The 26268-nt window shown below is 33.9% G+C and overlaps 5 protein-coding genes across 12 annotated transcripts; 3 read left to right on the forward strand and 2 right to left on the reverse strand.

The window, feature by feature from the left end:
• Positions 1–565: 565 nt before the first annotated feature.
• On the reverse strand, positions 566–2136 carry LOC105968392 (putative WRKY transcription factor 65). The gene is made up of 3 exons (XM_088812016.1): positions 1875–2136; positions 1631–1786; positions 566–1511 (listed from the first exon to the last, which is right to left on the reverse strand). The coding sequence occupies exons 1-3, from the start codon at positions 2021–2023 to the stop codon at positions 914–916; spliced, it is 903 nt and encodes a 300-aa protein (XP_088668142.1). The 5' UTR covers positions 2024–2136; the 3' UTR covers positions 566–913.
• A 2880-nt stretch (positions 2137–5016) lies between these two features.
• LOC105965775 (uncharacterized) lies at positions 5017–6120 on the reverse strand. The gene is made up of 3 exons (XM_012990333.2): positions 5956–6120; positions 5747–5854; positions 5017–5624 (listed from the first exon to the last, which is right to left on the reverse strand). The coding sequence occupies exons 1-3, from the start codon at positions 6034–6036 to the stop codon at positions 5352–5354; spliced, it is 462 nt and encodes a 153-aa protein (XP_012845787.2). The 5' UTR covers positions 6037–6120; the 3' UTR covers positions 5017–5351.
• Positions 6121–10125: 4005 nt separating this feature from the next.
• Positions 10126–17278, forward strand: LOC148766004 (uncharacterized). 8 transcript variants are annotated; one of them, XR_016029215.1, is made up of 5 exons: positions 10126–10384; positions 12073–12186; positions 12280–12333; positions 13064–13164; positions 16868–17278. XR_016029215.1 is itself a non-coding variant. In XM_088811950.1 (5 exons), exons 1-5 carry the CDS (start codon positions 10271–10273, stop codon positions 17006–17008), a joined length of 498 nt encoding a protein of 165 aa, XP_088668076.1. In that variant the 5' UTR covers positions 10126–10270; the 3' UTR covers positions 17009–17278. The 8 variants fall into 8 exon arrangements, 3 of the variants coding, with proteins under 3 accessions (XP_088668076.1, XP_088668078.1, XP_088668077.1); XM_088811950.1 differs by having other exon boundaries at positions 12133–12186; positions 13030–13164; XM_088811952.1 differs by having other exon boundaries at positions 12133–12186.
• Positions 17279–18847: 1569 nt separating this feature from the next.
• Positions 18848–19366, forward strand: LOC105968391 (uncharacterized). The gene has a single exon (XM_012993018.2). It carries the CDS (start codon positions 18848–18850, stop codon positions 19364–19366), a length of 519 nt encoding a protein of 172 aa, XP_012848472.2.
• Positions 19367–20267: 901 nt separating this feature from the next.
• On the forward strand, positions 20268–23499 carry LOC148766005 (Transducin/WD40 repeat-like superfamily protein). Its single transcript, XM_088811381.1, has 11 exons — positions 20268–20441; positions 20609–20708; positions 20827–20888; positions 21083–21139; positions 21487–21546; positions 21833–21889; positions 22128–22170; positions 22449–22526; positions 22619–22922; positions 23012–23168; positions 23246–23499. Exons 1-11 carry the CDS (start codon positions 20343–20345, stop codon positions 23333–23335), a joined length of 1107 nt encoding a protein of 368 aa, XP_088667507.1. The 5' UTR covers positions 20268–20342; the 3' UTR covers positions 23336–23499.
• Positions 23500–26268: the final 2769 nt, after the last annotated feature.

Raw genomic sequence — 26268 nt, forward strand, 5'->3', positions numbered from 1 at the left:
CATGTGTTACTTATTTTAATTTAATTTGTTATCATTAGCTTAAATATTATTAATGTAATTATATGGCTTTTTTTCAGATTAAAAGGAAAAAAGGAAACTTTTGGCATAGCTAGATCTCCTTATTATAAACAATACACAAGAGGCAGATATTTCATACTATATAGTTGTGGAATAAATCACAAGTTAGTATTTTTCCTGAATTAAATAATTAATAGTCAACTCTTGGATAATCAATACGATGGAATATAATCTTTTATAAAAACATATATGTCACCTAACTATTATCAATTGACAAAACTAGTTTCATGGAAATTTACACATGTTAGGGGCTTAGCAGTTTTATTTACTTATTAGTTATTACCAGAATTTTTCATAATCATAATTGTGTACATATATATATATATATATAATTTCTGCTTATTTTCTAAACCAAAATAATTAGACTTTCCGAAGAAAAGAGTGCATTGCATCATTAATTATTTCTGAATAAAATAATGCTGAAATCATAATTAAATGATTATATTTCTGGAATTAATACAATATTGTTAGATGATACATATATATATTGAAAATTATAAGGTAGCAGTTAGAAAACCGACGGACGAATTATAATATAATGGTGCTAATTACAAGAAGATTATGACATTAACCCCCAATCAAAACAATTTTTAATTTATTCCCTAACCACTACACTGATATAACAATTATATTATTTATTTATTTATTTAAAATTACATAAAAATAAAAAAATGTGAAATACCCTTTTTCTTCAAAGTTCAAACACAAAAACTAGGTTAACTGTCGACGTACGATACTCCATAAATCAAAATATAATAGCAGTAATAATCTGTTCATCTCACGCACAAACGGGTCGGGTGGGGCCGGCACATGGGTGTATGTATATATATATAAATCAACTGGTGCTGGCCAAGCTAGGCCGCCGTTGCACCGCCTCTCTCTGGGCCATCCCACGGCGGAACACCGTCGAACACTCCGGCAGCTCGCCGAGATCTGCGAAGAGCGACTCATCCTCCTCCCGCATTGTGAAAATCATTGCCATTTCGTTGTCCATATTAATTCCGTCGTCCTCCGTTAAAATCGGGCTCTCCAGCATGGTGCATGACGTGGACTCGAAATCAGAAAACCATCCAAATTCACCGCCGTTGATTAACAACGGCCCTTCACCGAGATTAGTGAATCTGTAATGATCGGGATTAACCACTACTTGTTCTTGAGAAGATTGATTGTTAATATTGGATAATAGATTCGTGGGCTTCTTCTCTTCCTCCTCCATTTCTTCTTCTTCATCTTCGGATACCGATGAAGTTGTTGTGGCGGCGGCGGCCGCCGCCGCCGCCGCGGTTGTGCGGTGGTGGCTGTTTCTAGATGCCGGCAAAGGGTGGTTGTGTTCACTGTAGTATGTGACCACTAGCATGTTGGAGTCCACCCTACTTCTCTCTAATTGTTTTCTGGCCGGGCATCCTTTTGAGCTACTGCATCTATAATATCCTCTGCAATATATGTATATATATATATTATAAATTAATTAAATATTTATTTTATTTCATTAATTAGGCGTAGCTAGGCGAGAAGATTGAAATTAATTTAATTAATTAATTAATTAACGTACCTGGGGTAGGGGGAACCTTTGATGGGCTTTTGGCCGTATTTTCTCCAGGCCCATGAATCAGACGGCGGAGCGCCGCTCATCTGATCGCCTTTCAGCCGTAATCCTTCTACGTCCTTGATCGCCACCGACACCACTCTCTTCTGCACCGCTCTCCTACTGTATCATCATCGATCAATCACATATTGAGAGAGAGAGAGAGAGAGAGAGAGAGAGAGAGAGAGAGAGAGAGAGAGAATTTGATTACCTTCTCTTGGAAGCGGAAGTAGAGGCGATCTTGGTATCATGAGTGGACACGGCGGAGCGAGGGGAATCGCCTCCGCTGTTTTCCGGCGAAAGCTCGGATTCTTCCAGCTCGGAGACAAATTGGTGGTGGTTGAATCTATTATTATCCATTTACCTAATTGTACACTGATTAAACAACAGTAACGATGATGTCTTCTAGAGAGAGAGAGAGAGGAAGAGAGAGAGAGTAAGGAGAGAGAGAGAGAGAGAGAGGAAGAGAGAGAGAGTAAGGAGAGAGAGAGACGGAGGATTGGGTTTTAATATGAGTCCGAATGCAGACAGATCGGTAATGGTGAAAGTTTATGAAGGACGTGCAAGCAAATGTGGAAATAAATCCAAAGTTGATTAATAATTTAATATTATTAACTATTTTATTACAATGTGAAAGGGACCCCTTAATGTTGGTTTATTGGTTGTCATATTACTCTCTAATTTGTGTCATTAATTAGCGCGTCCCTTCCACTCTCTCTTCACATTTCCCCTAATCCTTACGTGACCATCTCTCCTTAATTAAATTTCATCATATACTATTTCTTAAACAAGGCAAACTTTCTTGATTACTTTTATCCATAACTTTTTATTCTTTTTAACTATGAGTAATTAATATCGTGTTATCTATAACCTTCGCTTTTGGGAACCACGAATCTCTGGGTTTTAAATTGTAATCAATCCACGTAATTTTATTTTTATTTTTACGTATGAATAGTTTTATAATCTCATCACTTGAAAAATCATACGTGTCTATATATTAATTTAGGGGAATGTTATAATTTATAAATTATGTTTTTTTTGTAATAAATTAGCCTATAGCGGATAGCGTATATATTGCGATTTGAACCCACTCGAATTCATGAGTGTTGTAACATACAAAAATGATTTTTTTTTAAATTATCCAAAGCAATTCATTATTAAATAACTTCCTCCGAAAAATGTCAATTGATTAGTTAATTTGTGAATACGGATTAAAATTCTTAACTTCAAATCATTCTACTAAAAAAGAGCCTTAGTGAATATGACAAAAAAAAAATTATATTATATTAGAAAAGAAAAATATATCAACTTGTACGAACGTGTGACAACTTAGCCTATGTTCACTTGGGGGGCGGGGGACCATTTCAATTAATTCATATGATGCAATAATGGAGAAACAGTAATTAATCCATAATTAATTAATTTAAGACAGTGTCTTAATTAATTTCTTAATTGATGAGCTTGAATGGTTCTAATCTTCTTTTGCCGTGTAATTTCATTCAGTTGCTCTCACATCCTATTAAATCAATCCTGTGATCCAATCCTGACCGTCCATCAACGGAAAAGTCAAATTAACTTGCTTTATTTATTTATTTATTATTTATTATTATTAATTACATGATAGGTTTGTGGTTATCTTGTCCGTATTCATGATCACGTCATCAATTATTGTTTAACAAGCATAAGCGTGTTTGGTGCCCTAAATATATCTAGCTTTTAAATTAAAAGTGCTCCTGTTATGTATCAGTTAAACCTTCATAAATTAATACAGTAGAGATTAACGAAATTCTATTAATTTAGCAAATTATTAAATTATCGAGTTACTAATTTAACACGTTCTCATCGATTCAGAGAAACTATTATTTAAGCGAGGTTATTAATTTATCGAGGTTCTACTGTAATTTTTTTGTTTTAATACCTTTTATTATTTCATCAAAAAATAATTCTAACTACATATTTAAAAAATATTTTGATTTGCACAGATAAACTTGAAAATATGCATTGCACCACAATATATATACATACATATACGTGATATGTAATGTAGCAGCACATGGTTGGGTGAGAACTGAGAAGTTAACATTAAATGCATAATCATGGACAATATTCCAGAATCTTTCTTGCGTTAATTAATTAGTATTTAGTATAAATCGCCCTTTAATTAAGTTTAAATCATGCATAATCACTTCCTAGTTAAGGCACTGCTCGATCAGATCGTCAAATCTTACTCCGTTTATTTCACGATATATATATATATATATATATATATATATATATATATATTTCTTATTAATTAATTAATTTATTTATTACGTCACTAACACTCTAGACGAGGTCTGCGTGAGCAGGGATGGATAATGGCATTTATATTAAAAATTAATTTTAATACCGTCTTTTAATATAATGTTAAGCCATTAAGCTTCTGTTTCTCTCTCTCACACAGACACACACTAAATATATTATAGTTTGCGTGAAGTGGTTATAATTAATATATTTTTGTTGATTTTATATACATATATATTATATATGGAGGGATAATGATTTTATATTTACTGGTCAAAAAAGGCATCTTCAATTGGTAGGTTCTTCACGACTAATAATTTATGTGTCTAATTAATTATTCAGATATTTTGTTTTTTCTCATTGAAGAATTAAATTTTCATATAAAACGCCAAACTGTTGATGAATCCAAGAAGTGTGTTCGGAATTTAATGTACTGTAAAAAAAATATAAATGACACTTGAAGAACATGATTAATTGAATGCTTAGGTCAGCCCAAAATTGCTTTTTTTTTTTTTGTTTTGTTTTATATTTATTTAGAGAACACAACAAAAAAATTAAATAAATATTTATACATATATATATTTTTATTTATAATACCATAATTTAAAATTATGGTTATCTAAAATGTTGAAAACTTGGTTTAGTCCATAATCCTTGAATTCTAATAAACCCACTAAGTATGTAAAAGCCATCCGGGCCAACATAATGATCTATTACTTCGGGCCCACATAATGAGCTATTACTTCGGGCTCAATAGAGATCAAAACTTCATAATATATATGGGCTGCCGGCCCATTAGTAGTGATACTTCTTTCTTGGGCAAATTACAGTCACAGCCGGGGTAAAGTCAAATAACGAAAAAATTCATCTTGTTTCGATAATTTCAACCATCCATTTTTGACTATGCATTGTCGTACACGTAACACGTTGACTTTCACGGTGTCAAATTTACCTACTTATAAAGGAGGGGGTTTTTGCAAAACAACACATAAGTGAGGGTGGTGGTTACGTTGTAGTTACTCAAACATGAGAGGTTTTTTCCGCAATTTAACCTTATCTCACGGGTCTGGCCGTAATTTGCCCTTTCTTTTATAATATGGTTGATACACATGAAGGTTAAAATTAGCTTATGTATTATAGACATGATATATATATATCTTTGCTTAGAACTAATTAACTGAAATATAAACAAAAAATAATTAAATAAATGAAAAACATATAATAAGTTGAGAATTAAACATTCTTCTTGATATATCTACTATTTTAAAATAGGCCACTTCCTCGTACTATTCCCACTTCAAAATGAAGGTGACCTAATAATTTATACAAGTAGTACCTTTACTTTATTTCCAGCATATATATAAAAATGAAGGGAAATAAAATAAAATAATCTAGTTTGTTGTATTTAGAAACGTGGAGACGTGGTCTGGGTTCTGATAACGTTGAGAATAGTCTGATTGAGGAATGGTGCATCGATACGATGATGATGATGATGACGAGGTTTGAGAATGGCTTCCATGGCAAACAAGTGATTGCAGGTGAACCTGGCTTCAACTACATCCAGGTTCATTTCTTCAAATGCCTCCATTACTGACGTCATCATTTCTTCCCCTTTCTTGCATGCTATCCTCACCCCTATATACCCCGCCGTCCCGGCAACCTTCTCCACTTTCACTTCCTGTATATTTAATTTCGATATTATTTTTTAATTTAGAGAGAGAGAGAGAGAGAGAGAGAGACAGAGAGAGTAGAGAGAGAGAGAGAGAGAAGTAATATATGTATATATATACATATACATACCTGGATGTGATTAGTTAGGTATTGGTACTCTTTCTTGATTGCTTCAACTTGGAGCTTAAGATTGTAGATGTAGTGGTAAGCATCCATTATTATGGAGCTCTTCTTCACCTATTTAATTAACAAAATTATGCATGGTTAAATATTAAACATGGTATATATATATATATAGAAGAACACATGCAAGAACATATATCAATATTATTAATTACTGATTTGGATTTGGTGAGAGTTCTCAGAATTTGAAGCTTTCTGCGCAATGCCACTCTCCTATGCATTATTTTACATGCCATCTCTCTCTCTCTCTCTCTAGATCTCTCTCTCTCTCTCTCTAGCTTTTAGTGTGTGTGTGTGTGGAATGGTGATGGGTGCGTGGTTTTTATAGAGAATTGAAAAAGGTGGGGGGAATGATGATATTGATCAGTTTGGGGTCACGGAATGTCAAGATATAGATATACATGTATATATATATTTACTGACATTCTTTTGTCTCATTCTCAAATTTAATTATTATGTGTAATAAATATAAAAAGCTCCATCATTATTAGTACAAATAATTTACTCCATATAACGTATGTACGTACATACATATATTATAATAAAAAGTTGCATGCATGCCTGTGATACTGCAGCAGCTGCCTCTAATCAGTATATCTATATGATTGCGATCCATCATTCAGGTTAATTAACCCCAACCAAATATTTAAATAAAAATTAATTAACTAATAATGATAACCAAATGGTTTTAATTTATGAATTTATTTAATGATAAAAGAAAAGTAATCAAATAATAGATATAAATTCAACTAAATAATTAAATTTTAATTATTGATGTACTGTAAAAAAAGAAAAAAAGAAAGAAAAGAAAATCACGGGCGCACCACCTCCAAATAGGCAGTTGGCAGCTGCATCCATATATATGGTGTTGGTATTTCAAAATCTCTTTTGCCAGTCTCTGAATAATCACATGCAACCCTAATTCTGCACCATACCCCCCCGGCCCCTATCTGCTCCCACTCATCAAATTCAAATAGTACGTACACAGTGGCGAATCCAGGAATTTAGCCAAGGGGGTGCGAAAGTTTACGAGGGTTCGGGGGCAGCGCCCCCGATTTTTTTTTAATAATAATACCAGCATAAAATAATATTAATATGTAGGAAAATCGAAATTTTAAGACCAATTGCAATTTTTTGTAGAATTTTGGAAAAATGAGAGAAAATGTTAGAGTATAAATGGATTTGTAGAGAGAAAATGTGAGTAAATTTTGGAAAAATGAGAGAAAATGTTAAGTATAAATGGATTTGTAGAGAGAAAATGTGAGTATAAATGGATTTGTAGAGTTTTGGAAAAGCTATAAAAAATTTGATGATGTTGGGACTCGAACCTATGACATTTCACAAAAGATTAAAGCTACTTACCAGGTGAACTACCAATTACGTTTGTTAAATAATCACATATAATATAATATAACCAGATATATATATAGGGAATATTTTTTTTTTAATTTCAAGGGTGTGCAGCTGCACACCCTAGACATATAGTAGATCCGCCGCTGTACGTACACCATTAATTCATATATATATATATATATATATATATATATATATATATATATATATATATATATATATATATATATATATATATATATATATATATATATATGGGCTCTCTCAGAAAACACCTCACTACTTTTTTTAATGGATGGAGGCCCAAAATATTTTAGTTCATTTGAGAAAAGTCCACACTCATTTTCAGCCATTATGTTTTCCAGCTTTGTCCCCGTCTGTACATCATCACTGGGTCACGCACTCAGCGAATTTTTTTTTTCCGTTTTTTTTTCCCGTCTTTTCTGTATCAGTTTCCTTAATCGACTATGCTTCATAGTCGGTTAAGGAAATTATTTAATTTTCTAATTTTTTTTTGTTTTTTAAAATTCTTTTTATATCAAGTATATTAATCGACTATGATGTGAAGCATAGTCGATTAAGAATCTGCTATTAAAAATAACAAATCACAACTGCGAAAAAAATACAAAATCAACTATATATTACAAAAACAAAACATATACACATATTATAAATGATTTATACAATTGAAAGCAATAAACAAAAAATCCAAAAAAAATAGAAAAATTGGAGTCGATGAACCTTAATCGACTACCAGAGCATAGTCGATTAGCTTAATCGACTATGACATGTACATAGTCGAATAAGGTTTCAGTGTGCGCGAAATTCTCTACACGCGTCTTCATCCGTCCAAACCACAAAAAAACCCTAAATCTGCCTCCCCATCGTCACCACACCGCCGTCACAACACACCATCATCACCTTACTTTGATACTATGATGGTTTTTTTATTACAAATAAATAAATAAAATCACAACTCGCACCACCAACCAAAGCAGAACCACCATCAATCAAAATCTGATTTTGGTGACAAATCGACAATTTATGGCTTTTGTTAAGATCTGCCGACGACGACCTCGACCCCGACTTCGATGGCGACGACGACGGCGACGGAGACGGTACCGACAACAATGGCTTCAACGGAATTAACATCGTTGTTCTGGTTGGTTCTTCATCTTCCGATCAAGAGAGAATAATCCAAAGAATTGAGAGAGAAAAGTATAATATATAGAGAAAAAAAAACAGAGAATAGACGGGAGAAGAAGAGACGGGAGGGAAGAGAAAATAAGATTAAGGTTTGAAAGAGTATAGTAGACAATTAAGGGTAGTTTTGGAATTATGAAAATATCACTTGGGTGGAATATTAGCTAGGGGGTTTTCTCTAATTATTTTTTGGAAGGGGTGTTTTCTTAACTTATTTATATACCTAGATGAGGAGGTTCTTGCTAATTATCCCATGTATATATTACTACAAGAGAAATATTTACTACAAGATATAGCTACTTTCCTTATCAAGAAAATTAATTTTATGACATTTAAATTGTTTAACTTTTTTTTGGTTTGTGTCCCAAAGGCCAAATATATATATATTGAATAATATAATGAATATATAAATATATGTTTAATAATGAATTAATTTAATTTAATTTGGTTGTATTGGAAAAAGGAAACAATTAGAAGATGGGATGACAAGACCACTCACATCATATAATAATATATTGTTTCATCTTTATGGATCATATTCTTACAAATTTAAAGGCATGCCAAATAGCACAAACAGAAACATATTGGAATTTTGTAGCAGTAAACATTACCTCCTAAAATCACTTTGTCTTGTAATAAGCAAATCTTGCTGTTTAGTATATGTGACTGTGAGGTTTTTTTTTATAGAGTACATCACTTTTTGTCTGCTCCTTTTTTTAATATATCAATATAATGTTCCATAGCTCATCTCCCCATCCCTTTCCTTTGTCTCGTCTTCTTGACATCTCTCTCTCTCTCTCTCTCTCTCTCTCTCTCTCTCTCTCTCTCTCTCTCTCTCTCTCTCACACATCATGCATGGGCCCATATTTTCCATGCGTTATACCACTCAATCTATAGATACATATATATGGTGTATGGTTTTGTCTACATATTGATGGGCCTTTTAAACCTTTTGTAATTCGTCTATAGAATCTATAACTAGATATCACATGACCATATATACTAACTTCCCGTCCTGGAAATAAAGCGTTTAATTTGGATGTGAAATTATGGCAGCATGAGAAAATCGCCCGTTGGAGTAAAAATCCCAATTTTTAATAGGCTAAAATTACGAAAATCACCCTCGTGTTTGGGGTAATTACAATCACCTTGCGACTATGAATCTTCTTATACGTCCTCTTTTACAGTGTCAAATTTAGTGGAATCTTTTTGTACGCCCACTTTTACATTGTCAAATTTAGTGGAATATCTCTCAAGTTTGTACTTGTTTTACCTCATTCGAGCTCCACATTTTGAAACAAGATATATGATCATAAAATGTGTCTCTTGATTTGTAAATATCATATTGTGGTCCATTTTTGTACAAAACGAGTACAAACTAGCTATAAAACAGGTCACGGAATCTAGAAAGTTCCGTTAAATTTAACATTATAAGAGTGAACATGTAAAAAGATTTCATAGTTGATTGTGATTGTAATTACCCTAAGATTTTTTTTTTCATAAATTGACTTTACCTCAGGATTCGCCGTAATTTACCGTATTGTAAATAAGAAAATATTGAAATTTTGCACATTATTGATAATCTTATTTTTATATTTTATTCTAAAGCTTCAAACGCCATTAGTTATTCTCAACTCGAGGAGTCAAATCGCATATATTTTCTTCTCTTCTGTCTCAGCTGTCAAAAAATATGGGACCCCTTTCTAGTTTACATAGTTCTTTTGTCTTACGAATCTTGACTATCAATTATATTCATTTTGTAAAAAAAATCGATATCAATTGAGTTTGATTGAATCGGGTTTGGATTATAACCCGCATTTATCTGTGGGCCGGGTGCTAAGAAATAGATTGGCGGGTTAGGCCCATATTTTTCAACCTTAAACCCAAAAGTAACTGGGCTGAAACATAACATCAATGTGTAATCCAATACTATTGTATGTGGCGATGGCGGCCATCTGCGAGGAGAAATACGCATACAGTGCGACGATGAAGGATACGCCGTCTACGAGGTTTCCGAAAACTTTCACTGTAAGTTTTTTTCTGGCTGTAATTACTACACATTCAGCAATTTGAGATCATAGTACGCCGCCTAGGGCGATTTCACGATTGCATGTTGACGCTGTGTTAATTTTTTATTCTGTAGTAGAATGCACGCCATGTGTTTGATGAATGAGCTGTAGAACATTTTTTTCTTTCAAGCTTGACTCGTTTGATAATTCAATTGAATCGAATCGATCTAATTCATATTTTTCAATCCTCAGTTTGGCTTCATTGTTTAAACTTTTACATGTTTGACTGTTTGATTAGCTCCATTTGATTGAAGCTACTCCGCGGGCGCGTGTGTTTTGTATATTGACTGAACCACAGCCAACACTTGATTAATTGAATGAAAAACTGAATACATGTTATAATGCATGTGTCGTAATTTAAAGTCATTGAATTGAATCATAATGCATTTGCCATACATTTTCTACCGTAAAACCATTCGATCCGATTAATAAAAGAAGATTAAAAAGGAGGACTTTTACATAGTGGGATTTAGGAGCATGATTAATGATTAATGGGGAGATGTAGAATGGCAGGGCAATTCTCCTTTGGCAGAACTCGTTACATTTTGAAATGCAACGACATTTTATTCTGCCAGAGGAGAACTACGCTGTTATTCTTCTCCACTTCCTATACTGCTTTGCACCTCGGAGACTTCAGTTTTGACTCTGCCTCTCTCGAGCTTCGATGGTGGAGTTTTATGCTCAACTATTCGCACCCTAAATGGATATTCTCCTGTGAAGTGAATGGTATATGCCGTGGAACAATGCCTCTTAAGCAATTCTTTCACTTTTTCGTGTTGCAGTCATGGTCCCCGTTACCTTAGGTGTGTCCTTTATGTGTCATCAAGATAATGTCTTACTGCTGCGAATATCAAGAATAAAACCAAATTTATAGATGCCATTGTGATTAAAAGCTCGTAATAAGTTACCTACAATGTTGTTATTAAGGTTTTTTTGCATAATAATGTAGATGTCAGGACATTGCTTTTATGCTTTGTCATACGTAGATGTCAGGACATTGCTTTTATGATTTATGTATACAATGCAATATTTATGTCCATAAATTTCATGCATATGCCTAAAATATGTAGTAGCATGCATTAACCTTAATATTGAGGCTTTAAGAGATAGATGAAATGACTTTATCCTTTTCATTTAGACTACAGGAATACTAGGTCAATCCAAAGAAATAACATCATTCGAGTGGAAATGAAACATTCTCTTCCGATTTTCCGTACAAGTGATGTTACATTTTTATAAACTCACATTTATGTACCTCTGATTTAAAGTAGTTTCTTTAGTACGCCATCATGAAAAAATCATCTGAAACCAACCACCTGCTGATGCTCAGTTAGCCATGATATGATTTCTATTGAAACACGACAGATTTAATTTCTAGAGTTAGGACCACAAATCTGGAATTTGGACCACTGTTTTAGGATTAGTCATCTAAAGATAATATAACGCTAATACAAGATTTCCATGCTCCAAGCATGCACATGTTGTGCTAAAAGCCACACATGGATATATCGGTTTATCGTATTGTAACCTGTGTCAAAAGGTTGGGTTGCTTAAACATGCCAAAATTCTGTGATCTGTGTTTCGGATTTTGTCTAAAAAACTTCCTCCAAGATAAGGGAACTAAAAATTATCCTAACTCATATACAGATGCTTTTACTGAGTATGATCCCACTCTTTTACTGAAGCATCTCTTACTAAAATCAACAGCAGCAAGTGAAGAGTTATATTAGAAACTTTTATGAGTTGATGATGTCTGATAAGGTGCAGTTTTTTGTTCTTTTATTGAGCACTGATTTGTTTTAGTTTTCTTTCTTATGCTAAGTAGCGTTTTAATCTTCATCTTCTGAATAACAGATATCAAGCGTTACCGTCAGTGGATCTTATCAACTTCACAAGCCTCTAAACTGTGTAAGTTTTTTATCCTCATTAAACTTGGAGATTTGAAGAAAGTTGATATTCGTCATTTTTAAATAGCTTATTAGTTCCATTTCGAAGTATGAATTCAACATATCCATTTTGTTATCTTTTTAAATTGATAAATCAGAGCAACAATCTGGAGATAGCTTTTGGAACAAAAGTGATCAATTTCTAGTAACCACAAACTACTTAATGAAATATAATCCAATAAAAAAAAACAAATAATAATAATATTTATGAATATTAATATTAATATAATCAGTTTCAGAAAATATGAGCCTATATTAATATAAGACATTTCATCTTGTGTGTGTCTAAGAAATAAGTATATTGAAAGACATTCATGAACTCAATTAAAAAAGCCTCCATCCTTCATCTGGTTATTTATTACATTTGCTCAAAGTTGAACATAAATACTTGAGATTGTAATGTTTATAGATTAAAATATAGCACAGTATGAGAAAAAAGAGAACAAAAAGACGATTAGTTCCTGCAAAACTTGAAATTTATTAGCATTGTGGGATTGAATGGCCAGGGCAATTCTCCTTTGGCAAAGAAATAAGTATGCATTTGCATGTCTTCCCTGCCAAAAGAGAATCACACTGTTATTCCTTTTTCCCACAGAATTAACTTTACTAAGGCTGCATGCATGCTTTTATTATTGGAGTTCATGTCTTTTAACACCAGATACCAGGCTTTTATATAGGAACCGCCTATACAGTTTTCGCACCTTCGTATGGATATTCTGAAGGAAGAAACGGCATATGCTTTGGGACTATTGCTCTACAGTTTTTTTACCCTTTACTTTTCATCGGGGCCATGGTACAAAAGTTCTGACCTTCACTCTCCCATTTTTCGTTCTATGGATATGCTATTTTACTTGCAGAATATGTTAGAATATAATATTGTGCATGTGCTTTGTCATTTCACAAGGAATTTGATCCTTGATTTGCTTTAACATATATATATATATATATATATATATATATATATATACACACACACACACACACGTATATATAAGATTCCCCTTTTATTTATGTTTTTAATAAATACAAGTTAATCATACATCATCTTTTGCATTAGTTGCTCCCACATGAAGAACTTTGTAGTTTTGTCATGATAACATGTTGGTGGTGTGAGACCGAGTTTAAGACTCGATGATTAGGTTTTGAACGTTTATAATTTGATAAATTAAGATTAATCAGGAACTTCGATAAGTTTGTGTCCGCAGTTATTTAGTACAGTAAAGATTAATTCTATATGGTTAGTGGTCTAAGTTGGTACAGCACCACGTATAAAGGACGTGATTAAGAATCAAGAATTACCAAGAAGTACTAAGAATTACGATAGTGACCTCTAAACTTTGATTAGTGATATCACCAGCCTCGAATCAGGATCAGTTCTAGTCTAAAGCTAACAAGTGTTGAGGAATAAATATATAATCCTAGGAAAGATTAGCATGAATGATTGTCTGTTAGTTGTTTCTCGACACCTCACAAGTAAAACATATTCCCTGTAATATTCCACGAAGACATCCAATTTTCACAAAACCATTTCCTAGGGGCACTGTTATCAATGCTACGGCGATAGATTATAAGTTATAACAAAAACAGAAAAATAGAAACATTTTTTTTCGGTTTCCCGTACGAAAGTGAAACAGCTTATTCCTCTGACCGGTGAGTGTAAGAATATGCTTCAAATATCCCTATAGCGTGAATGTAGTATTTTCATACAACTATAAATATATGCATGAACTGAGAAACTATTCATCAACGGACAACATTGAAAAATGTGAAACGTTAGGGATTCATTACCGGGCAATTACTCCGTTGGCAGTAGCTTGGCCAGAAATTGCCAATGGCAATTTAGTAATATTAGCCAGCTCACTGCCAAGGGAGATTTGCCCCGCAATGTACCCATAATATAATCTTTCTTCTTTCGAGCTATAACTTAAAAGAGGTAATAATATTACTGTTATTTTGGCTCCTTGTTATATTCTCTCTTATTGCTGGGGTTAATTTTTATTTAATTTTCACATTATTAAAGGGTAGCTTATTTTCTTTTAAACACGTTTGATTCTATTAACAAAAATAAAAAATAGATGTTATAATATCTTATAGACTATAACTATATGTTAGTAATTACTCAAATTTCATAATGAGAAAATTACTTATAAAAAGCTTAGACATGCATTTGTAATAAAACTGTTATTTGTACAAACCAAACCTTATGTAACAAAGTTAATTGGGTTCTGTAAAAACTTATCTTCGAATTCTACTCGATTGTTTATCAAATCAAGTTCAAACACATTTTTTTTAAAGCTCTATAGAAATTCAATCAAGCTTGTACAAATATATGTTCAATTGGACTCGATTTGTTTACACCCCTGAACACTACAGTCCATCATGTTTGTAAACAAGTGAAACAATAATATAAGATATTAAAGTATATACTAGCATTTTCCCCCCTTTATTAGTGATATCGGTAACAACATCAACATTTATACAAATTTAATCATACAAACTCATTAAAAAAAACTATAAAAACTTAATTGTCATAATATGAAATTGATCATTAGATAAATCAAGCAATTTTTTTTTTTTGGGAAAATAGGAGATAAAATAATAACAATAATAATTAAAAAAATATAGATGTAGTAGATTATGATTGTGCTACTAAAAAAATATACATGTAGTGGATTATGATTGTGTTAGCCGAGATTTGGTGTTAAAGTAATTAGAAAAATAATGGCTGCAAAATAGAAGATAAAAAAAAATATATACATATACATAAATTAATTTATTTTTACAAATATGCCATTAGGGTTTCTTAGATTACCCTAGCGTTTTTTTCTTTTATATATAGATATCTAAATTTCTAAACCTAATGTTGATCACTTAGAGCATCTCCAACAAGATGATGTATATCTATAATTTACATCTTTTACACATTTTAAACCAAAAATCACATCTCCAACAACAAGTGGGAAAAGGCAATTTTTTTTACATTTTAACTTTGCATATCCGAAATTGACAAACCAAAATTACAATTTTACAAATTGTGTAAAAATAAACAATCATAAAAGTCCCATCAGTGCTATTTTTTATATATTAAATACAATAATTATTATGCAGATGGTAATTATTTGCACATATATGTTTCCTTTTATTAATAAAATAAAGAGTGTTTAGTTTTTTTTTAATACATGTATATATAAGATTAAATTATACTTTGCAATATATTTTAATTCCAAAAAGTTTCTGAGTAAAACACTAAAACAAGATATATGTATGTATGTGAAATTAAAATTATAGTTGTTAAAATTAATTCAGAACTAAAATTTTTGTAAAATAATAAAATATGATAATTGTGTAAAATATAAACAATGTTGTTGGAGTGTGTGACGTTAAAAGTGGTGTTTCATAACACTGTTCGTCTCTTAAATTATAGATATAGACAACCGATTTTTAAACAACTGTTGGAGATGGCCTTACAAATCACTAGTGTGAGTACTTTTTTCTTCAACGAGAAGAAAGTATATATTTAATATTTGCACGTGCATGCATGATTTTCTTAATCCCCATTGTTATCGTTATCCTAAACACCACTTTGCCAATTTTCTCGTGCTCGAGTTGCCGCGCATATATTATCCATAATAATATTTACTATTTATTTTAATTTATTTTTCGTTTATTAATTGGTGGCACCAAAATTTGGGATATACCGGAGAAATGAGTGGCATATACGGAGAAAATTCTTGCTCCTATATTTCTTTTTAAACAAAAGAGAAAAATATTTGTGTTGGGTATCTGTTCCACAAAAGAATCCCCTTTTAAAAAAAGAAACTAATCCCATTTTCATTTTTTGCATTATTTTTTCCTTTTTTTTTCAGTGTACGTTATATGTTTCAAAGAAGGGGTAAAAACAAGTTAGCTATTATGAAAATAAAATTTATATATACAGAAAATTATAAATATATATAATATTAATGAGGATCCAGAAATTTATTCTATAGAATGTGCTGTTTTTGCATTTTCATTTAATGTGTTATTATATAGAGTTATCAACTTATGAAAAAAGTGATGGAGGCACAACACAGGCTGTAGATTATATTCGCCTTCTTCGATCTATTGCGACCCTTTAAATATTAAAGGGTCGTATCTCCAAATTCTTCATCATCGAAAAATAAGAAACCGTGTGCATCATTGTCCAATCGTGGACGCATAATTAATATAGGAAATTCCAAACCCTTTTTTTTCTCCTTTTTTATTTTCTTAGAAATATAATTTACAGCATAAAGAATGATTTTTGGAATATACTATTTGTACGAAAAATTTAAGTAATTTCCCAACAGGCTATATATATACATATATTTATTACCTCAATACATAGGGACAAAGCAACGGATGAGAGATATATAATGTGTACATGCATTACTGGGCAATACTCTTCTGGCAGAAGCTATAAAAGAACATCTGCATGCAAGCTAATTAGCAAAATAATTATATTGAATTATTTGCAGCATGCAGAAATACAGAAGCTACTACTGCCAAAGGAGATTTGCCCGGCAATCCATCTATACAAACTAACTGAACTATATGTTCTTGCATACCTCGTCGGCTCCTCCTCGTACATTATAACTACCGATCGTCGGGTAATATAGTTGTTTCATTTTTATTGGAAAATTTCTCCCTAGTTTAATTTGCTGTGCACAGACAGTTTATGTTGATTACGTGTTTCATGTTCTTTTTCTAGAACTGTTATTCAATATTCGGCCGATTTAATTAAGTGCAAGTGGGCGAACAATGGGATTGGGAGACGCATCATTAATCAGAATGAAACTCAAATATTTCTTAGTCTTGTATTGTTTAGGCTAGCCCAATAAAATTGGGGCAAGCTTGTAGTTTTCTGCTACTGATCGGTTTTCTTGTCATGTTTTCTCGTTCAGAATCCACAGGGGGTGGCACCCAACAGCCAAGCACAATCACCGGAACCCTACGTCTGATAATTAGTTTATTGTCAACTCTTCGACCCAAACCTCCAATCTCAATGGTTTGAACTCTCTCGTGTATCCCTCACTCAGTAGTGGATCTCGCTTGCTTACCGAAGAACATAGATCTGAAGAAACTAGTAAGAGATTCAAATGTGTTTGCTCTACCTCTTTGGTTTGCTATATAGATGGGCAAAAAATTGTTTCAAAAGTTGAGAGAAACAGTACAACCATCGTAATAGTCAAACAAGCATGTTGTGGGAAAATGTCAAGATACATTTAGTATTGTGGTACGACCAGAAAAGAAAGAGGGGGATAAAAGATCAAAAAGTAGGATTTAAAAGATGGATGGTGAGGATGGAAGCAAGAAGAATCAATAATCAAGATCAAAGATAAATAAAATTTGGTGTCAATCCATATTATTTTATAAATAATATAATGCAGAAAAATATAAATAAAATTTGGCGTCAATCCATATTATTTTATTGTGTTTATAATTTATTTAGTACTTTTCAGTTAAGATATGATGACAATAACATTGCTGTTGCCACGTGTGAGTGGAACTTGGCCCCATCCGCACGCACCCCCGCAGCCTTCAATTAAAAATATGTTTCTCGGGTGAGGAGGGTCAACGATTTAAGTACGACTTCCAATCTACAACGTTCAAAGATGCGCGTCCAGATGGGTATATTCTCGTGATGAGTCCGTGATTTTACGAAAAAGCCCTTCAAAGAGGTCAAATTAAGAAGATGAAAAACAAGCCAAATATATTTTTTTGGTTAACATATTTTACTCTGCCTTCCCATTACGGAGACTTTGTCTTAATCTTGACTGTAACAACAAATCTAATAACAATTGTTTAATTGTTTATATATCCACTTTACAAAATAAAAAGTTTAAAAATCAATTTTCAGCACACCTTAGAAAAATAATTATCGAAAAATGAATCATAATCTATTCAATATATACTTGATAATCATCTTTTTTTTTTCTTTTAATTTCATTATCGTTTCATCCCACTAGAAGCAAAGAAAGTCTATGAAACAATTAATAATGTAACTCCAATGAAATAGAAATCTCCAAGAAACTTAATAATTATAATAATAATTAAAAAAGACAATTTGGCATGCAGCCTTAGGTCAATAAGTTTTGGTACACTCGTTGTTATAAAAATATTCAAAGAGTAAAAACGTGTGTATACAAAGGGCATTTTCGTCCACGAATTCTTCGGACAAGTGATATATAAACTCTCCATTTGTATTCCTTTTCTCCAGATTGATAAAAAAAAAAACCCTTCTTTCATTACTTTTTCTGTTAAAAATTCAGCCGCCGTTAATGGAAGCGGAAGCTGTTTTAAACCTCTTCGATTCAAACTGGTTCTACCTCGAAATCCTCGAAAAACAACCAAAAACAACATCAAACAATCCTGCAGTAAGCCAAACGATCCAATTAGAAAATCATTCGCCGAAACAAAGCCAAATAACAATCGAAACAAGATCGAAAAGTTTCGACATGGGTACATCTAATTATTATATTCCGACGATCTCTCCAAATTCAGTACTCGACAAACCCCACCACCTCCAAACCATACTCTCGGAGAGAGAATTCTCTCCGGAAATCAAGAAACCGAGTAGAATTTCAAATAGTATTAATAAAAAGAAGAAAAGGCTGAGCAAAAGCTTGTCGGAGCTGGAGTTTGAAGAGGTGAAGGGTTTCATGGATCTAGGGTTTGTTTTCTCCGAGGAAGACAAGCTTGATTCGAGTTTGGCTGACATCATCCCTGGGCTGCACAAATTAGGGCAGAAGAAGAAGATGGATTATAATTTGTCGGATGTTCATCAACAAAATGTTCATGAAGAACATGAAAGAGCAAGGCCTTACTTGTCTGAAGTTTGGGAGAGAGAAAATGAAGAGAGAGAATTATTAATGAAATGGAGAGTTCCTGTAGATATTCATGTGGGTAATGAGATTGACATGAAAGATAGTCTCAAATGGTGGGCTCACTCTGTCATTGCATCTGCTGTTAGATGAATGAATATTATTCATAATTATATTGGATTTTATATATATATTTTTTTTTCTTTTTAGTTCTTAATCTTGTGTTGTGATTTTTTGTAAATAGACTTTGTACATATATATATTTATTTATTTTTGAGAATTTTCTTAGTGTAATCTGTTTTTTATGGTAGCCAAAAAAAGAGGTATATAGCAACCTGATTTTCCTTGTAATTTTTGCAAATTCTAAAATTAATAAATTGAACTGTTGGATTTATCTAGGGGTGTTTATTTGTGTAAACGGTACGGTATTTTTTCTTTATCGAATTAATTCGGTTTTTTCGGCTCTGTACCGGTAAACCGAAAACATATTATCTTATTATAGAAAAGGTAAAAAAATATTTAAACAAATTAATTCATGAATTTTACACTCAAATTTCAATAATCAACCCTATAATAATGGGAAAATTATTAATCTAGAAGTATTTTATTATTTGTTATAACGACCTTATAAGATTTAAAATAAAAGAAATATATATTAAATATTTAAGAATTCGGTACGGTTTGGTTTATCCGATATCAATACCGTATATATACTATAATGTACCAAATATCGGAATTCGAAAGAAAAAAAATCAAATAACAAACTGAATATTTTATACGTTTTCGATCGGTTTATCGACCGAGTCTAACACCGGATTTTCCCAAATTTATTTAAATGAAAATATGGAAGCAACAAAGTTGGGTGGGAATCTTTCTGGATTAGAACACATTTACCGTGTGCTGTATTTAACTTGTTTAGTTAAATAAAATATGACCGTTGGAAATTGGAATATTCGGCCAGCTTTATTTCCAAAGTTAATAGTCCAAGCCCAATTACCATAACGGCCCACTCAAACGCCGCTTTTGATTAGGAAAGTACATATACTAACCACGCTTTTAATATTAAAAAATTGAACAGCGTTTTTTCATCCTGGCCGGAAAGCCTGAATCCTCAAAAGGCGCTGCCGCCATGACGACGGAGCCGAGACGACTGAGAGGGCACAAAGCGGCGGCGACTTGCTGTATCGCTTCTCGCCTCCGTCCAGGTCTCATCGCCACATCCGCGGAGGTATTTCTTCTTTTCACCGCACACTCGATAGAGTTACTTCTACTCTTGAGCATGAATTTGAATAGGAATTTCTAGAGGGGTTTCGAAAATTTTAATAATCCTTTTTTTTTTTTTTAATCGGCTTTCAAATAGCAGTTGATTTTTTGATTTTAATTCACGTGAAATAGGATGGATGCGTTTGCTGGTATGATTTACGGTGCAAAGACGTGTTGTTCAGTATGGATGTAGGGAATGGAAACCCTGTTTCGTCTTTATGTTTTAAGCCAGGTTCGATTTTCCCCTTTCTTCTTCAATGATAGTTTTACTGGTTCGATTTATTGCTCCACGTTAATATTGCATTTTCTATTCGTTCAATTAATGGGGGTAAACTTTATGGATGCTGCAGGAGATGAAGATATCATATATGTATCTGCAGGAAATGAAGTCAAATGCTTTGATTTGCATATGGTATGCCTTGCTTTTATGTTTATTTTATTGTTTTTATTTCGTTCTTTGTTGATGGATTTGAGTTAATGATAATTGTGAACTACTCAGGTCTTCGTATTGACACTTTTTCTTGAAATGTTATGATGATAAATCTCTTTACTGCAAATTATAATTAGAATCATTTTTGTTAGTAACACCGTCATTCATTATGTCAGACAGATTCATGGAAGCAACTACAAAGTTATAGCTACAACAAGGATGAGATAAATCAGGTATGACCGAGGTAGTATATTTACTTTTGACGGTACTATGCTTCGCTATAATATCCAAGCTTTCATTTCTAATTGTGTCTATTTGTGAATCTCTTCTGAACAACACATATAGTATATGGATCTGTTACAAAGATTTCCTGCAACTGCGTGAATCTGAAACATCTTGTACAAGAATAATTTACCAGTAGTTGTCCAAACATCCAAACATAACCAGTGATGTTGTCGATTAAAGAACTTACCAAATGGTGGTGTCTCATTCGCTAGCAAATTTTGAAATTTAAAATCCTTTGAATTTGCTACAAACATTTGTTTTCTATACTCCATTTTCATATGATTTATTCCTGCAGATTGCTTGCCACCCCAAATCCCCTTTTTTAGCTGCTGCAGATGATGCTGGAGATATAAAGGTATACTCATTTGGTAGGATTCGGTTTCTGTTATCAAATTAGTTTTGTTTGATTCAAAGACACATTGCTAACATATTTGGTATAAGAAATTAAGAATAATGCCAGATTAATGACAACGTAAGGCTCAGCAGACACTCTTCTAGCTATCAAAATGAACCCACATATAGAAATCGGGACACGTAGAAATTTGCTCGACCTTTGAACAGAAATATATGTGTCTTATATTTACAGAATCCCGCTTGGTAATATTATAGTAGAGACGATGACTATTGTCTTTTTGTTGCAGATCATTGATGTCCACCAACAATGTCTATACAAAACATTAAGAGCTGGTCACAACAGTGTATCCTTACCTATATCTTGTTGGGGAAGATGTTCTTTATTTGGACCGATTTCCTTTATTTATTTTCCTTTCAAGTGTTGGTTTCCAGTTCTCCTGATCACTTTATGTTCATGCTAGCCCTGTTGACCTTAAAGTTTGCCAAGGTATAATATCCATACAGTTTGATACGTTTTGCATCTTTCATTTGATTCTGATAAAAAAAAATTATTGTGTTGTTATCGTTAACTGTTTCTTTCAGATCTGCAGCAGCGTTCAATTTCTTCCATGGAGATCTTGGGAAGGTACTGTTACACAAGTCTACATTTAGCTGTCTTGTGATTCTACACAATTCTGAGTTTGTTTAGATCATTTGATCAACCTGTATTGATCTCATTTGTGGTTAGAAGAAATCCCAGAGTTTAAGACGATATAATTTTTATCTACTTGAATTGTTAATAAAACATGTGTCGAATGTACTTCAAACTTTGAAAATATATATTCCTATTTTGTTTCTAGGTTTCTCTGTATTATTTGCAGTACCCGTATTTTTTAATAATTTTTTTTTATATCCATGTTGCAGTCATCACAGGAGGTCTCGACTCAAAACTTGTGATGTGGGACTTCTCGAAAGGACGCCCAAAGACGATTATGGACTTTGGTATCACTGCCTTCTATGTCATCTTTATATTCTCTAATTCGACAACAAAATATTATTTTTTCTCTAACATCAATTGTCTATAACTTGTGTAGGCATTGGAGGTGATGCGGGACAGTGCTGTAACCCAGCTTTCGTCCATGCCGTCATAGTTCCCGACCTTGATATTGTCGATAAAGTTGGAAAGATCTGTGTTACAGCTAGGGGTGATGGTGTTATCAATATAATCAACCTCGAACCTGAAATCGCTCCTCTCAAATCCAAAATCTCGACTAAGTACAAAATGGGTTCTAACTCGAAAATACCAAAAAATAATGATTCCCAGAGTGCTGATCAAAATGATGGAAACTTTAAGCTGGACTACACGATGGGTGGACACACTAGTGCAGTATCTTCCGTGTAAGCAATATTAGCGTTTGTTTAAAAAAACAATATGGTTCTTGCACAGAGGAAAATTGTATTAACCATTAATTTTTGTAATACTTTAGGACTTTTTCGATGTTTGGAGAGAAGGGGAAGTTTATCATCTCTGGCGGGAATGATAAATCGGTGAAGGTGTGGGATTGGTTCAAATGTTTCGATGCAGGTAGAGCTACTAGCAACGTTGGTGATCTTCTATGTTCTAACATTAGTCTGAGCAAAAAGGTTAGTAACTAACATTGTCTTTTTTCTTTTTTTCTTTTTAGTATGGCATTGTTGTGATAGGATTCTTGCCTTGTCAGGTGAATTGGCTGTGCACAACTCCATCTGATTCAGAGAACCTAGTTGTCTGCGACACATCCAAAATCGTAAAGGTTTACACTGTTGGATAAGTTATTGGACGGGCAAACACTTCCGAGACTGTAACAGATGAATTCTCAGGAGACTTTTATTAAATCCTATTCCAACTTCTGAATTTTGTACTTAATTGTACTATGAATTCTTTGGTAGACAGTATTATTACAAGTAGTATAGCTATTTTCAGATTCTTGGCTAATTGGTTTCTGAACCCCCCATCCCCCCCAAAAAAAAAAAAAAAAAAAAAGGAAAAGGAAATGTATATTCATTATATGAACTGAAATGCTATTCATAGAACAACTTTTACCGGCTTGCAGTGCGACTTTATTTCATTTGTAACTTTTCTTAAGAAAATTCAAAATTCTCTCAAACCCTATCCAAGGTTCTTCGAGTTCTTGCGGATTAAACGAGCAATTCAACAACGATTAAGGTAAAATTCGAACTCGAAATCATTGACCCAATGTTTCTATAGTAGTATTTTAACAAATTTCGTCGAAAATCTATACGTTTTGAGTATTTTGATTGTGTTCGAAAGTTTTCGGAAATAAACTTTCATTTCGTGTAGAAACGCACGAAATGTAGGGGTTAATTTCGTGAGTTTGTACACGAAATTCACGTATTTGTTAGTTTTTCTTACGTTTCGTGTACAATTACACGAAATGAAAGCTTACATTTCGTGAGATTTCTCACGAAATGTAAGCTTTCATTTCGTGTAATTGTACACGAAACGTAAGTACTTTGTCTGTTTCACTGTCATTTCGTGGACAAACACACGAAACCAGTGCTTGTATTTCGTGTGTTCTTACACGAAATAGAGGCACTAATTTCGTGTGTTTGTCCACGAAATGACAGTGAAACAGCACAGTTCATATTTTTTTTTTTCAAGATTTATTTTATTTATTATTATTATTTAGACTGATGTTAATAGTGTTTTATTTAACAGATGGCAGGCAAAGGGAAATCAAGTGCAATTATGCGAGCAGTTCGTGAAGAGGCTGAACATCAAGAGCGCGAGCGCGAGCGCATGACTATGTCTACACGACGTAGGCGAGAGGCTGAGAGGGCTGGTGCAGCCAGATCATCAGTTCCACATCCCGATGTTGGGTCTTCTCGTGCTATGGAGGAGGAGGAATATGTGGCCCCCGTTCACGAGACTGAGGTTGTAGCTCGTGGAGGTCGTAGAGGTCGTGGAGGCCGAGGACGGGGCCGTGGAGGTCGACCTTATACTCGAGTGAATCCGGATGTGCTAGATGGTCCATTTCCCGGTGGCCCGCGGGATCCGTCTTTGATACCGAGTTTCAAGTCGCACGTAGCGGCATCTATTTGGAGGGGAGAAGTAAGTTAATTACTTGTTTTAATTCTAATATTATAATTTTTGTATCTTCTATAAAATATTTTTATAGTTGATTAATTAATATGTTTTCTAAATAAATGATTGCAGGAACGTCCGGTTGGACGAGTGGAGTCCCGTATCAACTCCCTGAACCAATTCAACTACGAGAAGATAGCAGATGCCCTAGAAGACGTAGATGTATCCGTAGACAAGCATTTTCTGCGGATGACCGGTTTGTATCCCCTAGCCCGATGTTATTTACAGGGCCTAGATATTCCGCTGTTGTTTGCATTCGTGGAGCGGTGGCAGCCGGAGACGAACAGCTTCCATATGCCGTGGGGTGAGATGACTATCACTCTTCACGATGTCCAGATGATTCTAGGTGCCAATGTGGAGGGACGGGTGGTCGCGCCTAGGTACGACGATGCAGCCGAGCGGACAAACTGCGTGTATTTGCTGTCCGAGGCCTTAAACCTCGAGTTTGAGGAGATTGACGAGTCGTGGAAGCATGGGGGCCCCACATGGAGGATGTTACAGGGACAGTTGTTGATGCCCGACACGCCCATGAGACGCCGAGTTCAGATATACCTGGTGTTTCTCCTCGGGTCGATTTTATTCCCCGACAAGACATGTGATCGGGTGAAACCGTGGTATATACACGTGCTCGAGGATTCAGTGCTTGATCAGGTCGGCACGTATTCGTGGGGTTCGGCCTGTTTGGCCAATCTATACAGAGAGTTGGGTATATGCAGCCGAGCACAATCGAGGGGCTTGGCGGGTTGCACCACCCTTCTTCAGGTAAATTTTAATATATTTGGAACTTATTTTGTTCATTTTAATATATTTTAATAAATTTTAATATCTTTAAATAAAATATTTGCAGTGCTGGATATACGAGTATTTCCCGAGATTCCAGCCGCCGGATGAGAGCGAGCGCTACCGCGAGTTTCAGCCTCGATGCAAGAGGTGGAACGCGCCACCAAAAGCGGGCACGCTCGAGCATATTCGAGGTTTACTCGACAATATGACAGCGGATGATGTAAGTCTTTTATATTTATGTATTTATATTTTTTGAAATATGAATTTTTCGATATGAATTTTTTGATTTAAATATGTCTTGTAGTTTGTTTAAATATGAATTTTTTGATTTATGTATTTATATTGTTTTCTGTTTAGGTCGAGTGGCTACCGTATGGTCGGGATATACACGAGAGTATCCCTCGTACGTTGTATCATGGCACGATCCAGTACATGTGGGTCGTAGAGCCGTATATGCCTGATCGTTGCGTCCGACAGTTTGGATGGGTTCAGGATATACCACGCGGCTTGATTCCGTCGATGGAGCCATGTTCACGCGGTCCCAAAGGAGGTACATCGTACAAAGTCAACTACCCATTTCCGGGTGGGATGTGGGACATGGTCCAGGCTCATTCCATTCATGCCCGCGCATACAAGACGGCACGACAACGGGGGGAAGTCGACGAGCACTACATGGAGTGGTACACCGAGCGGACTCATCCGAAGATCAACAACCCCGACGTAGGCCCGGCTCCAGTGCATCGAGAGAATGTGAGGCCACCAGATCAGCCGGCTTATTACCAGGTAGTACGTGCCCTGTACCCGATCACCAGGAGC

The sequence above is a fragment of the Erythranthe guttata genome, chromosome 13, assembly GCF_056151865.1.
Source record: "Erythranthe guttata isolate IM_541 chromosome 13, IM_541, whole genome shotgun sequence".
Classification (NCBI taxonomy): Eukaryota; Viridiplantae; Streptophyta; class Magnoliopsida; order Lamiales; family Phrymaceae; genus Erythranthe; species Erythranthe guttata.

Bases quoted from the DNA above. Each gene is read 5' to 3' on its own strand.
- LOC105968392 (XM_088812016.1), bottom strand. From the start codon at position 2,023: ATGGATAATAATAGATTCAACCACCACCAATTTGTCTCCGAGCTGGAA. The intron at 1,787-1,874 runs GTAATCAAATTC...ATGATGATACAG, and splicing joins ACTTCCGCTTCCAAGAGAAG to TAGGAGAGCGGTGCAGAAGA. The intron at 1,512-1,630 runs GTACGTTAATTA...CATATATTGCAG, and splicing joins AAAGGTTCCCCCTACCCCAG to AGGATATTATAGATGCAGTA.
- LOC148766004 (XM_088811950.1), top strand. From the start codon at position 10,271: ATGTGTAATCCAATACTATTGTATGTGGCGATGGCGGCCATCTGCGAG. The intron at 10,385-12,132 runs GTAAGTTTTTTT...TAAAATCAACAG, and splicing joins GGTTTCCGAAAACTTTCACT to CAGCAAGTGAAGAGTTATAT. The intron at 12,334-13,029 runs GTAAGTTTTTTA...TTTTAACACCAG, and splicing joins TTCACAAGCCTCTAAACTGT to ATACCAGGCTTTTATATAGG.
- LOC148766005 (XM_088811381.1), top strand. From the start codon at position 20,343: ATGACGACGGAGCCGAGACGACTGAGAGGGCACAAAGCGGCGGCGACT. The intron at 20,889-21,082 runs GTATGCCTTGCT...TCATTATGTCAG, and splicing joins AATGCTTTGATTTGCATATG to ACAGATTCATGGAAGCAACT. The intron at 22,923-23,011 runs GTAAGCAATATT...GTAATACTTTAG, and splicing joins ACTAGTGCAGTATCTTCCGT to GACTTTTTCGATGTTTGGAG.
- LOC105965775 (XM_012990333.2), bottom strand. From the start codon at position 6,036: ATGGCATGTAAAATAATGCATAGGAGAGTGGCATTGCGCAGAAAGCTT. The intron at 5,855-5,955 runs GTAATTAATAAT...TTAATTAAATAG, and splicing joins CTCTCACCAAATCCAAATCA to GTGAAGAAGAGCTCCATAAT. The intron at 5,625-5,746 runs GTATGTATATGT...TTAAATATACAG, and splicing joins ACCTAACTAATCACATCCAG to GAAGTGAAAGTGGAGAAGGT.
- LOC105968391 (XM_012993018.2), top strand. From the start codon at position 18,848: ATGGGTACATCTAATTATTATATTCCGACGATCTCTCCAAATTCAGTA.